General features: G+C 36.4%; 1 protein-coding gene across 2 annotated transcripts in view; it reads left to right on the top strand.

Annotated features, from left to right (window-relative positions):
• The window catches only part of Smc1b (structural maintenance of chromosomes 1B), a 61,786-nt gene that overhangs the window by 21,999 nt on the left and 17,424 nt on the right, over positions 1-22,363 (top strand). For both annotated transcript variants that reach the window (NM_001130498.1, XM_063263329.1), the window contains exons 12-18: positions 1,802-1,948; positions 11,199-11,336; positions 11,621-11,737; positions 12,496-12,602; positions 19,141-19,282; positions 20,194-20,339; positions 21,489-21,642. In NM_001130498.1, the coding sequence (NP_001123970.1) occupies positions 1,802-1,948; positions 11,199-11,336; positions 11,621-11,737; positions 12,496-12,602; positions 19,141-19,282; positions 20,194-20,339; positions 21,489-21,642 (951 nt within the window). The remainder of the gene's footprint in view (positions 1-1,801; positions 1,949-11,198; positions 11,337-11,620; positions 11,738-12,495; positions 12,603-19,140; positions 19,283-20,193; positions 20,340-21,488; positions 21,643-22,363) is intronic.

Genomic DNA, 22,363 nt, shown 5'->3' with positions numbered 1-22,363 from the left:
GCTCTTAACCACTGGGCCATCTCTCAAGCCCCTTAAAATAGATTTTTGAAGATCATAAACTCAGTTTTAAAAGGCCACTTGAAGATAAGGTGATTTGTCCCTTAATTTAACTCATATTTACAATTTATTTCTTGTTCACAGCAACATGCTTTATCTCATATAGTAACATGTTCTTAGTATTTGAAAATTTTATTCTGGTTTCTTTGCATATCAACAGTATTTCAGAAATTTAAAAACATTTTCTGTATTTTAGGTTTAGTAAAATGATTTGAATAGATACCACATTTTCACAGAAACTCTTTTTTTTTTTTTGGTTCTTTTTTTTTCGGAGCTGGGGACCGAACCCAGGGCCTTGCGTTTCCAAGGCAAGCGCTCTACCACTGAGCTAAATCCCCTCACAGAAACTCTTTAATTTTCAATTTGTACTTTTGATTTTCTATAGACTTCAGTATTTTAAAACTTTACATTTCAAATGACATTACAAAATAGTCTGGTTTGTTTAAATATATAGCACACATAAATTACATACAATACCTACAAACAGTATAATGTAAAATTAGCAATTCTGATAGACATGGTGGCAAACACCTGTAAGCTCAGGACTTGGGAGGCAGAGGTAGGAGGGTCAGTAGTTCAAGCTCATCCTTGGCTATCCAGTGTATTTCAGACCAGTTTGAACTACATAAGACTCTGTCTCAAAAACAAAACAAAGCAAAAAACATAGCTTCTCACAGGGCTGGAGAAATGGCTCAGCAATTTAGAGCACTTATTGCCGTCCAGAAGACCTGGGTTCAGTTCTCAGCATGCACACTACCATCTACAAGTCCTGTATTCATAATTATAGAGAATCTGATGCCATCTTTTAGCCTCCACAGGCACCAAAAATGCACATGGCACACAAAATCAAAACATTCATACACAAATGTTTAAGTCTTTAAAATCTAAGGAAAAAAGATATCATCAGCAAAAGAACATTATGTAAAGCTGAGAGGGTAGAGTGCTCGTCTAGTATGCTTTTGACTGTGGCTTTACGTTTTTGTACGCTAATGTGTAGTATGATGCCTGAAGGCATTTGTACACGCAAATATTTCTCAGGGAAATACCTAAGAATTTATATATGCATTTTTATTGCCTCTTAGGAAAGCAATTGGGAGGCTAAGGCCAGGAACATTTCTTATTCTAATTCAGTAGAAACATTATAAAATGTTGAAAATTGATTAATTTATTTCATTAAAGCACTCACTTAGAGTGATGTAAACTCTGGATAATTTTATACCTTGACTCAAGTTTCATTCTGTATTTATTTTGGAGAATACAATTGTTTGGGAATATCCTAAAGTTATTAAGTCATTTTCGTAATATGCTGTTAATAATATATGTCAAAATCTTCAAAACAAAGGATTATGTATTGCAAATGATTTAATATTAAATATGGTTTTGTATCTCAGTATTATGTATGTTTGGACCTAATATACAGCTTATTTTAAACCTGTATAGTGGCTTTTAATATGTTGCCAAGTTTTAGTAAAATAAGTTTTATATTTGTGGTTTGTATTCCTTTAAAAATCAGTATTTTATTAGTAAAGTTCAGGAAATGTTTTTTGTTTGTTTGTTTGTTTGTTTGGGTTTTTTTTTGATGTTTGTTTGTTTTTTCCGGAGCTGGAGACTGAACCCAGGGCCTTGCACTGGGTTCAAGTGCTCTACCACTTGCCTAGGAAGTGTTTTTCACATCCACAAAATCTCGGCTACAAGAAGTATCTTAAAATACATTTCTCTAAGGTAAAATGTTTTTATGATGTAGGCAGTAGCACTTGATGGAACACTGTTTTTGAAATCTGGAGTGATCTCAGGAGGGTCAAGTGACTTAAAGCACAAAGCTCTGTGTTGGGATGAGAAGGAGTTACACAGTCTAAGAGATAAAAGAAACCAACTTGTCCAAGAGCTAAAGGTAAATCCTCATCGTAAAAATTATAAAATATTATGGAAAATAATTATGCAAAAACTAAGTATTTTTTCTTATTTAAATAAGTTCTTTAAATTGCTTGTTAACTGTACCTTTTTATTTTTCTTTTGTGGTTTTTTTGAGACAAGTGCTAACTTGGCTATCCTGGAACTCACTGTGTAGACTAATCTGGCCTCACTTTCCTCTGCCTCCTGAGTGCTGGGATTATAGGCATGTGCCACCACATGCAGCTTCCTATACACATTTTTGTATTAAGTATTACTACCTATTTTAAGTTATTTATATAATAACTAAATTAGTACTTACTCCTGTATGTGGTATAGAATTTCTTCACATTTTTAAAAAAGATTTATTTTAGCTGGGTGTGGTAGCACACACCTTTAATCTTAGCACTTTGGAGGCAAAAACAGAGCAGGTAGATCTCTGTGCATTCTAGGCCAACTTGATTTATGTAGTGAGCTCTTAGACAGGGAGAACTATATATTGAGACACTTTCTCAAAAATTTTATTACAAGATTTATTTTATTATTTATGTTTGCATGCATATGTGTGTACTTGTACATGTATACATATAAGGGATACCCAAAGATGCTAGAAGAGGACATTGGATTCTCTTCTAGGAACTGGATTTACAGAGGGTTGTAAGCTACCATGTGGGTGCTGAGAATAGAACCCAGGTCCTCTGCAATGGCAACCAGTGTTCTTAACCTCTAAGCAGTTTCTCCAGCTCCAAGGGTATAGTTTCTAAATAAAATGTCAATATAGAATCTTGATCAATGTAATAAGAAAATATGTATGACTCTAAAATTTGTTCTAAAAACATGTATTTTCTTTTTGATATTACACTTTGCTGATTGGTTTTATAACAAACTGACATAAGCCAGAGTTGTTTTGGAAGAGAAAAACTCAATTGAGAAAATGTTCTTACCATACTGGTGTCGGGTGTATTTTTCTTTTTTCTTTTTAAATATATATTTACTTATTTTATGCATGTGAGTACACTGTCTCTTGTCTTCAGACACACCAGAAGAGGGCATCAGATCTTATTACAGATGGTTGTGAACCACCATGTGGTTGCTGGGAATTGAACTCAGGACCTCTGGTAGAACAATCAGTGCTCTTAACTGCTGAGCCATATCTCCAACCCCGTCGGTGTATTTTTCTTAATTAGTGATTGATGTGAGAAAGCACAGTTCACTGTGAGCAGAGCCACCCCTGAGCTGGGGTTATTGTATTCTATACACAAGCAGGCTCAGTAAGCCATGAGGAGAAAACCAGTAAACACTCTTCTATGGCTTCTCCATTAGTTCTTGCCTCCAGATTCCTGCCCTCCTTGAGTTCCTCCTCTGACCCCTCAATAATAAACTATTACCTATAAGTGTAAAATGAAATAAACCATTCACTCCTCAAGTTGTTTTTGGTCATAGTGGGTTTTTTTGGTTGGTTGTTTTGTTCTGATTTGTTTTGTTTGAGACTGTTTGTCTCTGTGTAGGTCAGGCTGTCCTGGAACTCAGAGATCCACCTTTCTCTGCCTCTTGAATGCTGGGATTAAAGAAAAACATGTACCACTACCCGGTTGTCATGTTGTTTTATCACAGCATTATAAAACCTAATTAGGACTTACTTGTAACCCAAGATGTAATTGGAAAAGTTATATGCTTCTGTGTAAAAAAAGCATTTTATAAAATTTATATCTAGGTCTAATTGAAATACCAACTAAGAGAGTAATTGGTTTAGGGCTGAAGAGATATGTGATAGCTATTCTTGGTCATCAACTTGATTACATCTGGAATTAATTAAAGTCCAAAAATGGAGGACACACTGGGGAGGGAGTTTTTTGTTTTTTGTTTTTTGTTTTCTTTTTTCAGAGCTGGGTACCAAACCCAGGGCCTTGCGCTTGCTAGGCAAGCGCTCTACCACTGAGCTAAATCCCCAACCCGAGGGAGTTTTGTTTAATCTGAATTGAGAAGATTTACTCCTAACCCAGATGTTTGATGTGGGAAGAGCCTCCTCTAATCTGAACCATATCTTCTGCTAGAAGAATATACCAGGGATGGAAGAAGGAAGCTTCGATCTTTTCCAGACTTTTCTAAATTGCTCTCACCTTGCTAGCAAGTCTATTCTTTCCTTGGCATTGAGCCTACTTTGGGATTCTGTATACTGAAGACCAGCTGAGACATCCAACCTCATGGACTGCAGAACTACTAGATTCTTGGATCTTCCATTCATAAGCAGCCATTGTTGAATTAGTTAGATCCCAGCCTATAAGTCATTCTAATAAATCCCTTAGATAGATAGATAGATAGATAGATAGATAGATAGATAGATAGATAGATAGATAGATAGGCAGACAGGCAGGCAGGCAGGTAGACAGACAGACAGACAGACAGACAGTCATTATATAAGTTCTCTTGCTCTCGAGAACCCTAATACAGATTTTAGTGTTAGAGCTGGTTCTAGAGCAACAGTACTATAAGAATGAATAATATATTAAGTATCTGAAATAAGCTTCCTAGTTTGTTAGCACCTATAGTTACTGAAGCCTCTGGGTGCTTGGAGAATACTGAAAGCCCATAGTGTGAACTATTTTACAAACTTAAGGAGACAAATGCATTTAACTACCCTGATAAACCAATATTGAGTTGCAACGAATTTGGCGACTTTGTATACAAAACTTTTGACAGTTTGTGGAAAAATAAGAAAAATTATGATTGTGATGTGTTGCTCCTACTATCTGTGGATAAATTGGCAAATGCATTTATGAACTTTAAGAAAAAATTAACAAACTTCTAGCATCTCAGAATATGGTAAAGGACAACAATGGACTTAGTGATAAAAATTAATTGGGTCCAGTTATGTATTAACTAACAGTCTACAGATCTCTAAATGTTTCCTGAAAGAGAATCTTTTCAGAAACCACAGAGTTCAAGTTGCAAAAATCAAACCACAGTTTTCATTATAAGGTTGGTTGGATTATAGCAAAAATTCAAGTCCCAGCCTTAAAGGGTGTTAGCAGTTAAAGTAAGGACATTAATTGTTAAAGAATGGGATCCTATAATTTGGAATAGGCTGTATATGAGGACTCACCCTATTGAAGCTGAGAACTTTGACCCACTTTCTGCAGAAGATATACTGTTACCCTTTGAAATGTTGCCTTTTCTATCTTTGACTATACTGGTGTCCTTTGGAGCTCATTAATAGTTGCCTCTAATGGTTGGGGATTTAGCTCAATGGTAGAGCGCTTGCCTAGAAAGTGCAAGGCCCTGGGTTTGGTCCTCAGCTCCGGAAAAAAAAAAGACCTATAACCAGACTAAAGGCAAAGCAGGGTTCTAGAGGAGAGGTAAAAGTGTAGTCCATGAAGAAGTGCACTACACTAATAAAGAGCTTAAGGAGTTTGCTAATTCATGGAATAATGGTCAAAGGAACACAAACTGGATCAGGCTTAGTGTATTGATATGCCATTACTGAGATTCTATGTTTAATATGGAAGCTCATACAGTTTTTTAAAAAACAAACTGTCCACCGGGGAAATAAAATGACCAGACTTTGTGAGGTCTGTTGTATACATTCTGAGTTGATGCTGATTCTGGGAGAGCCCAAGAAACATTATAGCCCTCCAGTTAACATAAGAACTTATGGAGATCAGATAATTAATAGAGTCTTGACTTAACTGACTCACTGGAGGTTGAGTGGGTCCCCAAACTCATCCTGTGGTTATACCCTAGGATATATAATTAGAATCAATACAGTTGGCAGAAATCTCACATTGGTTCTTTGACCTGTGGAGTGAGGGCTATTATGGTTGGAAGTTTAAATGGAAGTCTTTAGAGTTGTCACTGCCCGGTGACAGTGAATCAAAAACAGAATCACATCCATGCAGAACCTACAGAAATTAGTGTTTTATCATTAAAGACTTGAAAGATTAAGGGGTGGTGGTCCCACCACATCTCCCTTTAACTCTATTTGGCTAGTATAGAAGACAGATAGATCATGGAGAATGACAGTTGACTAGCAAAAACTTAATCACTCAGTCAAGTAGCGACTTGCATTATAGCTGTTGTACCAGAGGTGGTATCTTTACTCGAACAGATTAACACATCTCCTGGTATGTAGTTTCAGCTATTGAAAAAGTGTCTTTTTCTTGGTACCTGTCCATAAGGACCACCAGAAGCAATTTGCTTTCAGTTGCATATTTTACCTCAGGATATATAACTGCCCAGCCCTGTGCCATAACTTTGCTTAAAGGCCTCTTGATAGTTTATCTCTCATATCAATATGTTATAACAATATAAATTATGTCAGTATATCACATTGGTGATTATATTGATGACATTATATTAACTAGACCAAGTTAGCAGAAGGTAGCAACCACGTGTGTGCATCAGAGAATGGGAAATAAATCTAACCAAAATTCAAGGGCCTTATACATCAGTAAAATTTGTAGGAGTTCAGCAGTTTGAAGTATGTAGAGATACTCCTTTTAAAGTGAAGATAAGTTATTGTACCTGGCCCCTCCCACCCAGGGGGGAAAAACCGTGTTTAGTGGGCCAATTTGGATTCTGGAGACAGCCAATATAACAAGTGACTCAGAAAGCTGCTAACTTTGTCGGGGGCCTGGAACAGGAGAAGGCTCTTCAACAGGTCCAAGCTGCTCTATAATTTGGACCATATGAGCCTATAGACCCAATGGTACTTAAGGTATCAGTGACAAATAGTGATACTATTTGGAACCTTTGGCAACCTATAGATGAATTTCAAAAGAGACTTTGGGATTTTGGAGCAAGGGTTTAACCATCATCTTCAAACAACTATTCTACCTTTGAAAGAGAGCTCTTACTCTACTATTGAGTCTTAGTGGAAACTGAGTATTTTACAATGGACCACCAAGTTACCATGCAACCTGAACTGCTGATCATAACTATGTATTATCTGACCTGCCAGTTCAAAATGTAGGACCACATAGAAGCAGTTCATTACCCAATGGAAATTGTATATACATGATTGGGTCTGAACAGGTTCTGGAGGCACAAGCAAGTTACAAAAAGAAGTTGCATAAATGCCTATGGTTTCTATCCATTAAAATGCTGTCCACCGGGGTTGGGGATTTAGCTCAGTGGTAGAGCGCTTGCCTAGGAAGCGCAAGGCCCTGAGTTCGGTCCCCAGCTCCGAAAAAAAGAACCAAAAAAAAAAAAATGCTGTCCACCACCAAGCATTACCTATAGTCTACTGGGATGTGCCCTCCATGGCTAACTGAGGAAGAGAAGACTAGGGCATAGTTTGCTGATGTGGAAAGCTGCAGCATGACAGACCCTTCCTGGGACAACCCTGAAAGACACCATCGAAGGGAAATCTTGACAGTGTGCTTAGGCAGTATACATGTCCATGTATTTTATTTGGAAGGAAAAATGGCCAGATGTGTGATTGTTGATTGATTTCATGGGCTGTAGCCAATGGATTGGTTGACTAGATTATCAGGGATTTGAGAAGACCATGATTGGAAAATAGTTGAGAAAGACATCTGAGGAAGGAGTATGTGGCTAGATCTTTCCAATGAGTGAAGGATATGAAGATACTTATGTGTCATGTAAATGCTTATCAAAAAGTGACTTCAGCTGAAGAGTTCAATAATCAAGTAGATAGGATGACCCATTCTGTAGACAATCAGTCTCTTTCACAGCCATTCCTGTCATTGCCCAGTGAGCCTATAAACAAAGTGCTCATGATGGCAGAGATGGGAGTTATGCATAGGTACAACAACAGAGACTTCCTTTCACCAAGACTGACCTGGCTATAGCTGCTGCTGAGTGCCAGATATGTCACCATTCCTCAGGGTAACCAGCCAGTGACCTGGTAGCAGGTTTATTACATTGGACCATTTCCTCTGTAGAAAGGACAACACTTTTTTTCTTACTGGAGTAGATATCTATGTGGTTATGGATTTGCCTTTCCTGTACATACTGTTTCTGCCAAACCCGCCATTCATGGACTTACGTAATACCTCATCCACTGACATGGTATTCTACACATTATTGCTTCTGACCAAGGAATGCATTTCTTAGCCAAAGAAGTGCAACAGTGGGCCCACGATCATGGAATCATCTGGTTTTACCATGTTCCCCACCATCCTGAAGCATCTGGCCTGATGGAAAGATGGAATGGCCTTTTGAAGACACAGTTACAGTGCCAATTATGTGGCAGCAGCATGGAGAGCTGGGACAAGATTTTCCAGGGGCAATATATGCTTTGAACCAATCTCCAGTATGTGATAAGTTTTCTCCCATAACCAGGATCCACAAGAATAGGAATGAAGAGGTGAAAAAGGGAGTAGTTTCACTCATTCCCCCCCCCCAGTGACCCACTAGGAAAACGTTTGCTTTCTGTTTTCACAATCCTAAGTTCTGTTGGCCTAGAAGTTTTGATTCCAGAGTGGTGGAGCAATCCTGCCAGGAGCCACAAATGTTCCATTGAACTGGAAGCTCAGATTCCTTCTTCCCACCAGCCACTTTTGGGTTTCTGATCCCTTAAGCCAACAAGCTAAGAAAGGAGTATCAGTGTTAGGATGGGTGATTGATCCAAATTACCATGGAGAAATTAGATTGTTTCTCCACAATGGAGTTAAAAATTATGTCTGGAGTGTAGGAGATCCTTTAGGGTGTCTCTTGGTGCTATCATGTTCTCTAATTAAAGTCAATGGGAAACTGCAACAACCTAATCCAGGAAGGATGACAAAGAGCACAAGATCCATCAGGAATAAAGATATGGGTTTTACCTCCAGGAAAAGAGCCAGCACCTGCTGAAGTGCATGCTGATGGTGGAGAAAATACAGAAGGGTAGTAGAGGAAGATAGTTACAAATACTAGCTAAGACCACATGATCAGTGGCAGAAACAAGGTTTATAATTGACATGAATATTTCTGTCATAGTCTGTTAAGATTGTGTTTTTGTTTTTTCAATTTCCTTATCATGTAATGTATTATCAATTAAGAGAATACCGATGGTTATCATATTTAAATTTAAGACTATAGAAGAATGTCCCTCAAAGGATATTGTTACCTATTCTAAATTTATAATGTGTTTGCAGTTGTAAGTAGGATAGTTATATAATGTAAGGCATAGTTATGACCTGGTTATTGTTTTCATTTGGAAATTAATCATGACATAAGATATAATGTGTGTCAGGTTGACACAGGGTGAACTTGTAATGGCTATTCTTGATTGTCAACCTGACTACATCTGGAATTAATTAAAACCTAAAAAGGGAGAGCACACATATGATGGATTTTTCTCAATTTGAAGTGGGAAATGCACTTTTAATCTGGATCTTAGAGAGTGGAAGACCCACTTCTAATCTGGGCCACACCTTCTACTGGAAGCCTTTATAAAGATGTGAAAAAGCTTTACTCTTTGTCCACTTGCTCTCACCCTCACTAACAAGTCCATTCATTCCTTTACTGGCATTAGAACCTACTTCTCCAGGATTCTAGGACATAGTGAAGACTAGCTGAGACATCCAGCGTCATGGATGTCACCGAATTCTTGGGCTTTCCTTTCATAGATAGCCTCTGTTTGATTAGCTAGAGCACAGCCTGTAAGTCATTCTAATAAATCCCCTTTCTATATAGAGAGATTCATTCTATAAGTTGTTACTCTAGAGAACCCTGTCTTATACAAGATAGCTCAACAGTTAAGAGATAGATCTTGCTGCTACAGCAGAAGACCTGAGTTTGTTTCCCAGCACCCATGTGGGGCAGCTTATACTCACTTGTAACTCTAGCTCCAGGGAATTTGGTGCCCTCTTCCAGCTTCCACAAGCACAGGAAACACATAGACACACATACTCAACTATGAAAAATATTTGGAAAAGAATCCTATTAGTGACTGAAAGACAACATCCATATGGTCGAGACATGCTCTTGATAGTAAACAAATTGAGATTGGTTTATTCTTATAAATAGGTTGAAATATTCAATACATAGTCCTAGTGAAAAGAACATTTATCTACTACATATAGACATTAAATATAAAAGCAATAATACCTCTAACTAGTCAGTCTCACTGTAGTGAATATCTTGCATGAAATAAAACACCAATACTAGAGAAACAATGGATGCCATTATTAAGAGAGTATTTTAATAATTTTGGAGCAGTCATAACTCTGGAAGTCATCCACCAAAAGAAAGATTTTAAATTACCAAAAGAAGCATAGTTCAGAAAAGCGCATTTCATGTGATTCCAACTTTCCAAAACAAATTCTCAGAAACCAATAAGTATGGGAACATTTATATGTTTATATATTTTAAGGGTTCACAGTAAAAGTACAGTGTTTCATTTACTTGTGGTTGAAATAGTAGGCAGAAGGGAATGAAGAAGGCAAGCTCCAAGAAGATGTTCTACAAATGTGTCAGATGATCCCAAAGAGACTGATGATGTGCACTGGGTGGGATAGCCCTCATTTTTCACTTTTCATGCCTGTATTTTCTGTAGGAAAGTGTGTTAAATTTTTGAGGAAGTTGTATGTAGTCTTACTCCAGATGACAAATGTTACTTTACACACCCAGTAATTTAAAATTTTATTTTTATGATATATATGTGTGTGTTGAAATACTCATATGATATATGTATACGTTTTAACAATATTTATTTAGAAACTTTACTATGCATACATATATCATATGAGTATGTATACATAGCTTTACTATGTACATATATATCATATGAGCGGTTTTGCCTGATTGTGAATATTCACCACATAAATGCTATTTGCTTGAAGGCCAGAAGAGGACATCACACTCTTTGGGATTAGAGACACAGTTATATGCTACCCTCTGGGAATTGAGCACCAGAGTCCTCTGTCAGAGCATCTAGTGCTTTTAGCTATCAAGTGTTCTCTTCAGCACCCTTACTCCTTTTTATGTATATGTGTGTTTTGCCTGCACATAAGCATGTGTACCACCTAAGTGTCTGCCTACAGAGACCAGAAGGGGCATTGGATTCCTTGGAACTGGAGCAACAGATGATTGTGAGTTACCATGTGGGTGCTGGGAATTGAACTCACATTGTCTGCAAAAGCAGTCAGTCCTCTTAGTCACTGAGACATCTCTACATTCCCCATACCCTGTCTCTTACTGGAAGATGTTGAATGATTGTATGTAAAATCAGTAAGTCTTTTTTATGAAAACACTAAAGAGTAAAAGTGCTCTTGCACTGTAAAATGTTCTTACATTTCTTTGTTTAGGAGTTAATGAAGACGCTCCGCAAGGAAACAGATCTGAAACAAATACAGGCATTAGTACAAGGAACCAATACACGACTCAAATATTCACAAAATGAACTAGAGATGATTAAAAAGAAGCACCTTGCTACATTTTACCGGGTAATGTAAACTTGTCAAAAATTTGATGGAAATTTATATCAGAATGTAGAATTTTAAGAATGATGCTTGAATACATTACATAATTATAAATATTTTATCCTTTGTTTATGGCTATATTATAGTCCTTGATAATTTTATAGTAGTTAATCATGTTATTTGGCTGTGCCTGTATCCATTGTACTAAGGACTCTTCATTTATTGTAAAAGACATCTATCATGTTTTTAGCCTTACTATATAAAAAATAAAATAGTTGTGTTATTAAGTAGAATTCTTTTCTTATTAGGAACAATCTCAGCTACAAAGTGAATTACTGAATATTGATTCTCAGTGTACAATGTTGAGCGAAGGAATCAACAAACAGCAACAAAAGATTGAAGAATTTCAAGATAAGATAGACAAGGTAATAAAACTGCACTTGTTATTAAATGGCACATAGAACACAGTTCTAGACCAAAGTTGTGGTTTTTGGCTGTGTACATATGATTACGAGTCAAGACTAGATTAGGAAGTCATCCATTGGATACTGGTACTTGTTCATGCCCAGAACAGAGCATAATATAAAGTATGATCTGACAGTACTGAGGCTCATAGAGCCAGCTTATGTCGTTTCCCATGATTTTGATTATCCAGTGGGATTAGTGGTAGTTTACTGCTATATCAGTCATATTACATTCTTGTTTAACTAAAATCCACAAGTTTCTGACATGATTTACTATTAAAACACTACTGTATTTGAGTCTAGATACTTTGTTGATTGAGATTATGCCAGTTTTTTAGAATTTATTACTGATACTGTGCTCTAACCTCAAGTTGTTTTCACTATTTAAGATGTTTACTCATTTAACAGAAAGGTTTTTAAAAATATAGACTATTATATTTTGGCATTGCTAAAGTAAATAGAATATCTACCTCTTTATATCAAATAGTGGATATTAAAGCCAATTCATGAGCTTTTTCATGTAGTTTTCTGAATAATAAGTTTGTTTGAAAACAGATGAACATGGTTTGTACAGATAAAGAGAAAGCACTGGGCTGAATGCAGTGATTTCCTTTTGCCTTAATTCATTAAAAACTATGAGCTAAACGTTATATTTAATCACTGCTTGTTTATTTTTTAAATGTGGTTATTAAGTCAGTTGTTTTAAAATAATTTAAAAGGTAGAAGATGACATATTCCAAGACTTCTGTGAAGAAATTGGTGTGGAAAATATCCGTGAATTTGAGAACAAACATGTTAAACAGCAGCAAGAAAATGATCAAAAAAGGTATTTTTATTTAAAAGATCGGTAAGCAGTATTGGTGTACATGCAAAGAAAACTATCTCCTAATGTGAAGGAATCGTGCTTGAGGGAGGTTGTATTCAGTTATGGGGGCTCATGTCATGGTAGTTGATCACATTTGCCTTGCATATATATGCTCTGCCTTAGTTTGATATTTAATACTACAGAGGGTGAAGAAGCTAGTAACTAGAACAAAAAGGAAAACCATAATAGGTCTTTTTATAAAGAAGTTGATTTCTTCCAAAGTTAATCTACAGTTTAAATTCCACCTATATGGTCATATTTTGAAATATACTAATTCTAAAGATCACATATGAAGTAAACAAGAAAAATGTGAAGGGAAGTAATGAGGAATGAGAATAGAATTCCCATATTATTCTTTATTTTATGTTAGAGATATAAGTTTATATGTGAATGTCTGTATTATGTTATATGCACATGTGTGAGACTTTCTATAGAGGACAGAAAAGAGTGTCAGAATCCCTGGAGCTGGAGATAAAGGCAGTTAGAAGCCACACTGTGTGTGCTGGGGAACCAAACTCTTTTTTCTTTTTCTTTTTCTTTTTTCTTTTTTTTTTTTGTGTGTGGGGGTGTTGTTGTTTGTTTGTTTGTTTTTCTGAGACAGGGTTTCTCTGTGCAGCTTGGACTGCCCTGGAGCTCACTCTGTTAACTAGGCTGGCCTCAAATGCAGAGATGCACCTGACTCTGCCTCCCAAATGCTAGGATTAAAGGCCTGCACCACCATGACCTGCTTCAACCCTCTTCCTAAAGGGTAGCAAGAGCTCTTAACCACTAAGCCATCTCTCCAATCCACAGTTCCCCAAATTTAAAACATTATATGCCTTGAGATACTAGCTCACAAGTACAATTCTGAAATATACTCCTGTCTATAAGGAGAGATTTGCTACTTAATATTTAATGTCAGTGGACAAAAGTTGTATTTTTTTAAAATAAATCACATTGAGATAGATGTGATTTTAAAATTCAATTCCTGGGGTTGGGGATTTAGCTCAGTGGTAGAGCGCTTGCCTAGCAAGCACAAGGCCCTGGGTTCAGTCCTCAGCTCCGAAAAAAATAAAATTCCTTTTTAACTCCTTACATTTATTAAAATGTAAGTTAAACTCAAAACCTTAATGTAAAAAAATAAAGACATAAAAATAGTAGAATGTGTCATAAGCAAATTTTAAAAATAATCACTTGGGGCTAGAGAAATCACTCAAAGTTTACTGGTTATTCCTGCTGAGGGACAGTGCTTAGTTTCCAGCACTGGTGTTGGAGGGCTTCAGCTCCAGGGCATACAGCACCCTTTTTTGGCCTCTGTGAACATCCATATGCATGTAGCATACACATACAGACAAAGACACATAAACAAAAATTTAAAAATAAGCCAGGCAGTGGTGGTGCACACCTTTAGTTCTGGGAGGCAGAGGCAGGTGGATCTCTGTGAGTTTGAGGCCAGCCTAGTCTGCTAAGTGAGTTCCAGGACAGATAGAGTTATTGCATGGAGAAACTGTCTACAAACAAACAAACACACCACAAACAAATAAATAAAATACAAATATATAGAAAAACTTAAATTATATGTCAAAAAGCATGAAGAAGATCAGGAGACAAAAATGATACCCCATAGGGAATGTACATGTATGTGTTTAGAAATGGTCAGGGCTGCCTTTGGGAAGGCTGAGATGAAAAAGAGTCATTTTTCTTTTTGTTAATCTAACATCTTTTGAATTTTGTGCCATATATCTCTATTGTCTATTTAAATATGTTGAAATATAGAAGTAATACATGTGTTTGAAAAAATGCTGTTGGTACAATGGCACGTGTCTTTAATCTCAGCACTTAGGAGTCGAGGCAGGTAGATCTCTCTGAGTTTCAGGCTGATCTATGTAGTAAGCTCCAGGACAGCCAGGGCTACATTAGAGAAAGCTTCTCTCCCCTTCCCACAAAAAGAGAAAAAGGTTTTCTCCCAAATCAAATTTATCAACAATATTTCAGTTAATCTCTGTAATTCTTCATATTCTGTGCATTCGTTCATTCAACTTGTATTTACTGTGTGCTTTTCATGTGCTAGACACCCTTCCTAAGGACTGAGAGTACATCAGTGTAGAAGAGTCATATCACCCTTCTTCCTGTTCTAGGTCCTTTACATTTCACCATAGATTTTAGAATCAGTTTTCAATTATTAAAAAGAACTTGTGAGACTTCTACTCAGATCATATTGAATTTAGAGACCAACTTGAAAAGAATTGACAACTAAACACTGATCCACAAACATGTTGTATATTTTAGGTCTTTTTTATGTTTTTTAAAGATTTATTTATTTATTTTATGTATATGAGTTCACTGTTACTGTCTTCAGACACACCAGAAGAGGACATTAGATCCCATTACAGATGGTTGTGAGCCACCTTGTGGTTGCTGGGAATTGAACTCAGGACCTCTGGAAGAGCAGTCAGTGCTCTTAACCACTGAGTCATCTCTCCAGCCTGAGCATTTCCATTTGTTTATTGGCCATTTGTATATCTTCTTCAAATGTGTGTTACTTTTAAATTTTACAAATTAACAGACCTTTAAAATATTAATGTAGTCTTCCTATAATTAAAGTTAATGATTTAAAGCATAAGATAGCATTTTAATCATCAGAATGAATTTTCTATCATTTTCAGTCATGTGCAAAATGTTATGAGTAAATTCTTCAAATATACTTTTAAAAATGGAAGCCAAGGAGCCATCCTTTTGTAGGAGACAATCTATTCCAATCTTCCTTCCAGTGACTTTGACTGTCATCTCTCAAAACCAGAATAATGATAAATTGACTGAAATCTAAAAGTAATCAACAGACAGGAAAACATAATATACTAGAATTTAAACTAGCAAAAATGGGGAATGATAATAAGGATTCAAGTTTTGTCCACAGTGTTTCTACATTTTTACAATATAATGGGTAAACTATCTGTATGTAGCCAACAGTAAATTTTTAAGCTTTGAAAGGCACAGAATCTCTGTTGAAATTATTCTGCTCCACCTTCCAAGCTGATGCAAGCATGCAGTAACTACATTGGATCCCATTTCTTAGTTTTTATATTATGTAGCTGTCTCATTGTTTTCTATCTATGAATCTGTGTAAATGAAGAATCAGTGTGGAAGGGTGTTTATCTGTTAGGTCAAAGTGACCTTGAGAGTTGCCATACAAGCCAAAAAAACTCTGTTGTAGGACAAATGAAGGAGTGCCTTGCACTGCCAGACAAAACGTGGGTTCTGATTGCTCCGAGTCTTCCTGTGTAAAGCACATCAAAGCTTCCTGATTTTGCCTTATTCCTGCTGCCAGTTATAGCAACTGTGGTACTTTGTCTCCAGTGGTTAGGTGATACTTCCCGGCCTTTGTGGAAGGCACTGTCTCCATCATTTTGGTGGTAGACTCTCCAGACACGGTCATTTGCCTCTAGATAACAGCTACCACAGTTCTTTCACGGATGCCAGAGCTCCTCTCATAGTGTATTTTTCAAAGCTTTGCAAAGACAGAAATGACAGAATCTCCTCCAGGAGTATAGTTATGATCTTTTAGTTACTAGCCAGGAGGGGCTGATTGAAGGTCGACCCCAACATGCCAGAAAAGGACCTCTTGCATTCGCATCAAACTCCGTTCTTGTGTCTCACTGGGGGGGGGGGGGGGGGGCGGGGCTCCCAGTAGTTAAGACTCACTTTGAGTCTTACAGAGCCAGCTTGTCAGAAAGATAAAAAGGCAGGCAGATACAAAGGCAGTTTAGGTCATTTTTTATTTCACTTATTAATAATCTTTAGTTTTCAGTGTTAAATTTAGCCTTATGCCTATTTCATGACATGTGTTCCTAAGCATTTCATATCTTGTGTTCCTTAGAAAATTGAATTGTTTTTTAATTTCAGCTTTAAATTGTATGTTGGTAGTATATTGAAATAGTAATTCCAGCGAGATGATTCTGTGGGTAAAGTACATGCCATGTAGCCTCGTGACCTGAGTTCAATCCCCAGATCCCAGATAAAGGTTCAAGGGGAGAATAGTTTCCACAACGTTGTCCTTTGACCACAGTTGCACATCTGCCTCCATACACATATCACACACACACACACACACACACACACACACACACACACACACCCCATAAATTCTAAATTTTTTAATGAATTAAAGTTAATTTTCCTTAAATGTATCTTTTATTCTGAAACTTGGCTAAATTCATTAGTTCTTTTAGCTCTTTGACAGATTCCTTAAGGTTTCTACATAGAGAATCATAGTCTCAATAAATAAAAAGGTTTTGTTTCTTCCTGACTAGTTGGCTTTTTTCTTATTTCTTACCTGTTACACTAACTTCATAATATGGAATGAAAGTGGTAAGAACAGACACTAAGTGTTAAGGGCAAAGCATTCAGACTTCTACAGTAAGATATATAAGCTTTAAAATACCTTTGTCAACTCGAAGTATTCTTCATGGAAATTCTCACTATAACGAATTGAGTTTTAAGTAGTTTGGTAACTACTTAGATCCTTACACAATTAGAGTTTTTAAAGATAATCTGCTAAGAAGCTTCAGTAATAAATTAATATTGATTTTCAAATGTCCAACAACCTTTCATACTTAAAATGAGCCCAATTTAGTCATCATGTACTAACTATCCTTTCTAAATATTTTTGGATTTGCTAAAATATTGTTTGGAATTCTTTTGTCTTTTTAAGTGTAATGACCTATATTTGTTTTGTTTAATATCGCTGTGGTGTTTGGTATCAGGGCAATGTTAAACCTGAGCAGTGCAGTCTCTTATCTTCCTTTTACAGGAAACTGTATGTATAGGATTGATAGTTTCTTCCCACCTGGCTACCCACCATTATGGAAATGTTTTTTTTTTCTTTATCTTTTTTTCAGAACTGGGGACCGAACCCAGGGCCTTGCGTTTGCTAGGCAAGCGCTCTACCACTGAGCTAAATCCCCAACCCCTATGGAAATGTTTTTAATATGTACAGGGTTATTCATCATTTTGTCTAGAGTACATGTATTTTTTGGAGTGAGCTTTGGAAGTTTGTATCTTTTATGAACTTTGTGTATTTTATGAGTTGTCAAACCTGTTGTCATAAAGTTATTTAAAATATACTTTTTAAAGTCTGTAGCATCTTTGCTGATGTATTTTATTCATGATATTGGTGATTTGTCATTTCACTTTTTTCTTGTTAACCATACTAAAGGTATCTCAGTGTTACAGATTCTTTCCAAGACATGAATTTTTTCTGATTTGTTTTTTCTGTTATTAATCTCTATTATTTCTTCATCTACTTATTTGATTTTCCTTTCTTTTGTAGCTTTTAAAGATTGAAGTTTATAGTACGTAACCATTTACATATCAAATATTAGACTACTAAGTATGTAATCCAAGCTGGCCTCAAGTTTATGGTTCTCCTGCCTCCACCTCCAAAGTGTTGAGTTTACAGACATGCACCAACATACCCAACTGACATCCAATTGACTGGAGTTTACGGAGCTATCAAAATAAGAAAATGTCAGAAATTTCTTAATTTCTCAATTTTGAAGTTTATGAATGAATAGCTATTCACACTAGCTATTTCAGCTTATCAATTTTAACTTAAAGAAAAAAGTAAGCACATAATGTATATATTATAAAGGATTTAATAAACTGTCAACTGCTAGGTGGTAGTGGTGCACGCCTTTAATCCCAGCACTTGGGAAGGAGAGACAGGTGGATCTCTCTCAGTTTGAGGCCAGCCTGGTATATAGAGCTAATTTCAAGATAGTCAGGACTGTTACACAGAGAAACTCTATCACAAAAAAATAAATAAAAAGATAAGTGGATCTCTGTACACTGAGCTAGTTCCAGGACAGGTAGGCCTACACTGAGAACCCCTGTCTCAAAACAAAAACAAAGGAAAAGAAGGAACGAAGGAAGAAGAAAATTTGCAAACAGCCAGGTTTTTTTAAAAAAATATTGGAAATTTTGGCAATGACAGTGATTACATGAAGTATAGTTTTATATTTTTAGGGTATAGCTGTTTATGAGTATGAATTAACAATCACTTTCATAGAGCACTACTGATGAAATTACTTAGTATCTGGTATTTGCTTCATATAATCCAGAAGCTGAAAATGGTACTGTAGGTCAACAAGAGTCAACATGAATTGATAATTACTAAATTGGGTAAGTTGCATAGGATTCATTATAGCTTCATTATACTTATATGTTCAAATTTTTCTATAAAAAATTAAAAGGGGCTGGAGAGATGGCTTAGTGGTTAAGAACATTTACTGCTCTTAGAGAGGATCCAGATTTGGTTCCCAGCACCCAGATAAGGGCAGCTCACAACCACCTATAACTCAACTCGAGTTTTAAGGGATCTGATGCTCTCTAGTCTCAGTAGACATCTGCACAAATGTGGTGTACATAAATCCACAAATACACATACATTTTTTAATCTGAGAAAAAGTTAAAATAACCAATGCATTCTGACCACTTATAATGCTTGACTTTATTATACTAGATTAGAGTTTGAAAAACAAAAAACTCGGCTCAATATTCAGCTTGAATATAGTCGAAATCAACTTAAGAAGAAACTGAATAAGATCGACACATTAAAAACAACAATCCAGAAGGGCAGAGAAGACATTGATAACCTAAAGAAGGTAATTTATTATGGGTGGCTGAAGTGCCAGCTTGTTGAAGTTATGGCTTCTTTTATTAAATAGCAATTTTTTTTAGCACCTGGTGGTGCCTAATTGGGATCAGGGCTACATATTTCAGAAATATGTAAAACTAGCAGAACTAATGACTTGTTGGATGCTAAGTTGGGGGTGGGGGTGGGAGGAGCATGCCAGAGAAAGCAAGATGACTCAAACATGTAAATGATGGGAGAATTCTGGACTGGAACCACAAACTTCAGAATTACTGGTTGACTTCTGGTTTGCTCTGTTTTCAGAGGCAGTTTCACTATGTAGCCAGGGTGGTCTCAAACTCAAAATTCTGTTCCAGCCTTCTGAGAGCTAGGTTAAAGACATGTTCTAAGTATGGCAGGAGTTCCTGGTTTGCAGGGTAATATAAAACCACATAACAGGATCTGAGACTATGGTCCAGTGGAGAACCAGTTGGCATTCTAGAAATCTCAGAGATTTTAGGAGGAAAGCCAGAAGAGGAGGCAGGATAGAAGCCCAGCACTGTGGGAAGGAGAAAGTAATGAAAACTGTTAAGACAGGCAGACATTTTACAGTCTCATGAGCACTTCTACTAGGCAAATGGAACTCTAGTCATGTAGCAGCAGATTGAAGAGTAGATTCAAAATGAATGACAAAGGCAGGGAATGATTACCAGCTTCCAAAGTCTATAGTACGAAAGAGAATCACAACCTGACAGAGCTTAGTAGCACACAAGATGAGGAGGTTTCTCTTAGGATGAGAGATGTTGTTAAGGATAATGGTAAAACTTGTTTGTATTAATATAAAATATTATATATACATAATATATGTATATAGAATCGTTGTGTATCATATATAATTGTGTGTGCATATTATATATAAACACACAAATTCTCACTGTTCAGACCGAAGAAGAGTGTCTGAAAATTGTTGAAGAACTCATGGTGAAACAAGAACAAGTTAAGGAAGTGCTTGCCACACAGAGTTCCAACATTGAGAAAATTCATATTCAAATTGAAGAGGAACGCAAGAAGTTTTTGGCTGTTGATAGGTAATAAATAATTCAGTTTGAAAGATCTGGCTAAGAACTTAAACTTTCAATTTGATATTATCTAAACTTCAAATGTTTATACTTTGTTGCTCTTGGTCTTCCAAATGTTCCAATAAGGGAAAGATCAGGACAGGTGATTCGTTGATAACACTGAAGTTCTTTTTGATGGATGAAACATGAACTCACATACAGTCCTTTACCCTAAATCTTTTGATCCTGGTATTTTCCTGTCATCCAATGATTTCTTCTTGTCTGTGTTTGCAGTTAAAGCATTATATAATACGTGACAAGTTTATGTGCCATCATGATGGTGACAATGCCTTGAATCAGCTGATCTGTGTCAAAATGACATCTGCTTTCCTGTATTTAACAGGACCATGAACACTTTTCTTTGGTCAAATCTTGGCATATGATTTTCCTCACTTCTAGAAACCTCAGTGCTTTGAGATTCAGTCTCTTCTATTTAGTTTAAACAGAATCATTTCTGCTTTTCGTTACATTCCTAAAAATCAACCATTCCTCCAACCCCCTTAATTTTTATTTTTTCTCTTTTTGTCCTCTTTCTGATCTTTTTTAAAGGTCTTTTTCAGCTTAGTGTTAACCCTTATACCCTACTTTCAGATAAGGCATTCCATGCATGATGGAAACCAGGTTGTCAGGGCTGTAGTAGTTGACCTGGTATTGGTCTGCTAAGAAACATTCTCCTAGTTTAAGCTTCTAAAGTATACAGCCTATCTAAAGAGGAAATGCATGTTGAAAATTGTAGATTTAAAAATAAAGTATTTGGGGCTAGATATAGTGACATTCCTGTAATCCCAGCAATTAAAAGTGGAAGCAGGAGAATCCAAAATTTGAGGTTAAGTAGGGCTTTATAGCAAAACCTTGTCTCAAAAAATAGCTAAAATAATTGAAGGAAAGCTGTATCTTTGCTAATTCTGATTAAAGAAATGTTTATGAAAAATGTTCCCTTGAGTCAAATGTGTACATACATTGATGGTCTTTCTCAGGAATGGTAATGTATATAAATCAGGGACTGGCACTTGGAACTCTCAGGAAAGTAACTTTTTCAGGCAAGTTTATAATGAATCATGTTCCTCTTTGTTGTGATTACATAATGAGTAAAGTCACTTTTCATATCTATATTTACAGGGAAGTTGGAAAATTACAGAAGGAAGTTGTAATCATTCAGGGTTCTTTGGAACAGAAACAACTAGAGAAGCATAACTTGCTCCTGGACTGCAAAGTTCAAGACATTGACATAAGTCTCATGCTGGGGTCATTGGAGGACATCATTGAAGTGGAGGTATCTAGCCAATAGCATAATATATGTAGTTATGCAGACTTAACTGATGTCTTCAACTGCTTGTGCTATAAGTTCTTTAACTCCTTCTAGGAAAGGAAAAAGAAAAATGTTTGTGGCTAAGTATTTAAAGATAGATATTAAAATGTTAAGCTCAATTAATATTGAATCATTACCTAAAAAAGAAAAGTAAGGTTTCTAAATTGGTCACAATGGTGTAAGCTTGTAAAGACTTGAGGGATTGGAAGGCTGAGAGGAAGGTCAAGTGTTCAAGATCATCTGGGCTATGGAGTAGGGCCATATCTCATGAATACATACATACATACATACATACATACACACACACATACATACACACACACACATACATACACACACACACACACGAAAGAGCCAATTTCAGGATCTTGGACTTTTTTATGTTGATACTTTCTTAAGTGATGTCAAGCTCTTACTTAACAGGGTCTGTCCTCTGGAGAAATTACTTTAGCAGAACCTCATCTTCTGAGGTTAACAATGCTTAACTGCTGTTACCAGACCTCCATTCAGGCATCCCTCACCATCCTATCTCATCTAAAGGAGAAAAAAATACTAAGAAGCTTGTGAAATTTATAGTCTAGGGGCAAAAGCTTGCTAAAGATTGGCACCTAGTGCTTCTCTCTTCCTACACCCTACCACAGTGCTGAGGGACATTTATAATAGCCCCTTTTGCACAGCACATCTC

The sequence above is a fragment of the Rattus norvegicus genome, chromosome 7, assembly GCF_036323735.1.
Source record: "Rattus norvegicus strain BN/NHsdMcwi chromosome 7, GRCr8, whole genome shotgun sequence".
Taxonomy (NCBI): Eukaryota; Metazoa; Chordata; class Mammalia; order Rodentia; family Muridae; genus Rattus; species Rattus norvegicus.
The sequence above is the reverse complement of the archived record's forward strand: the minus strand, read 5'-3'. Positions and strand labels throughout refer to the sequence as shown.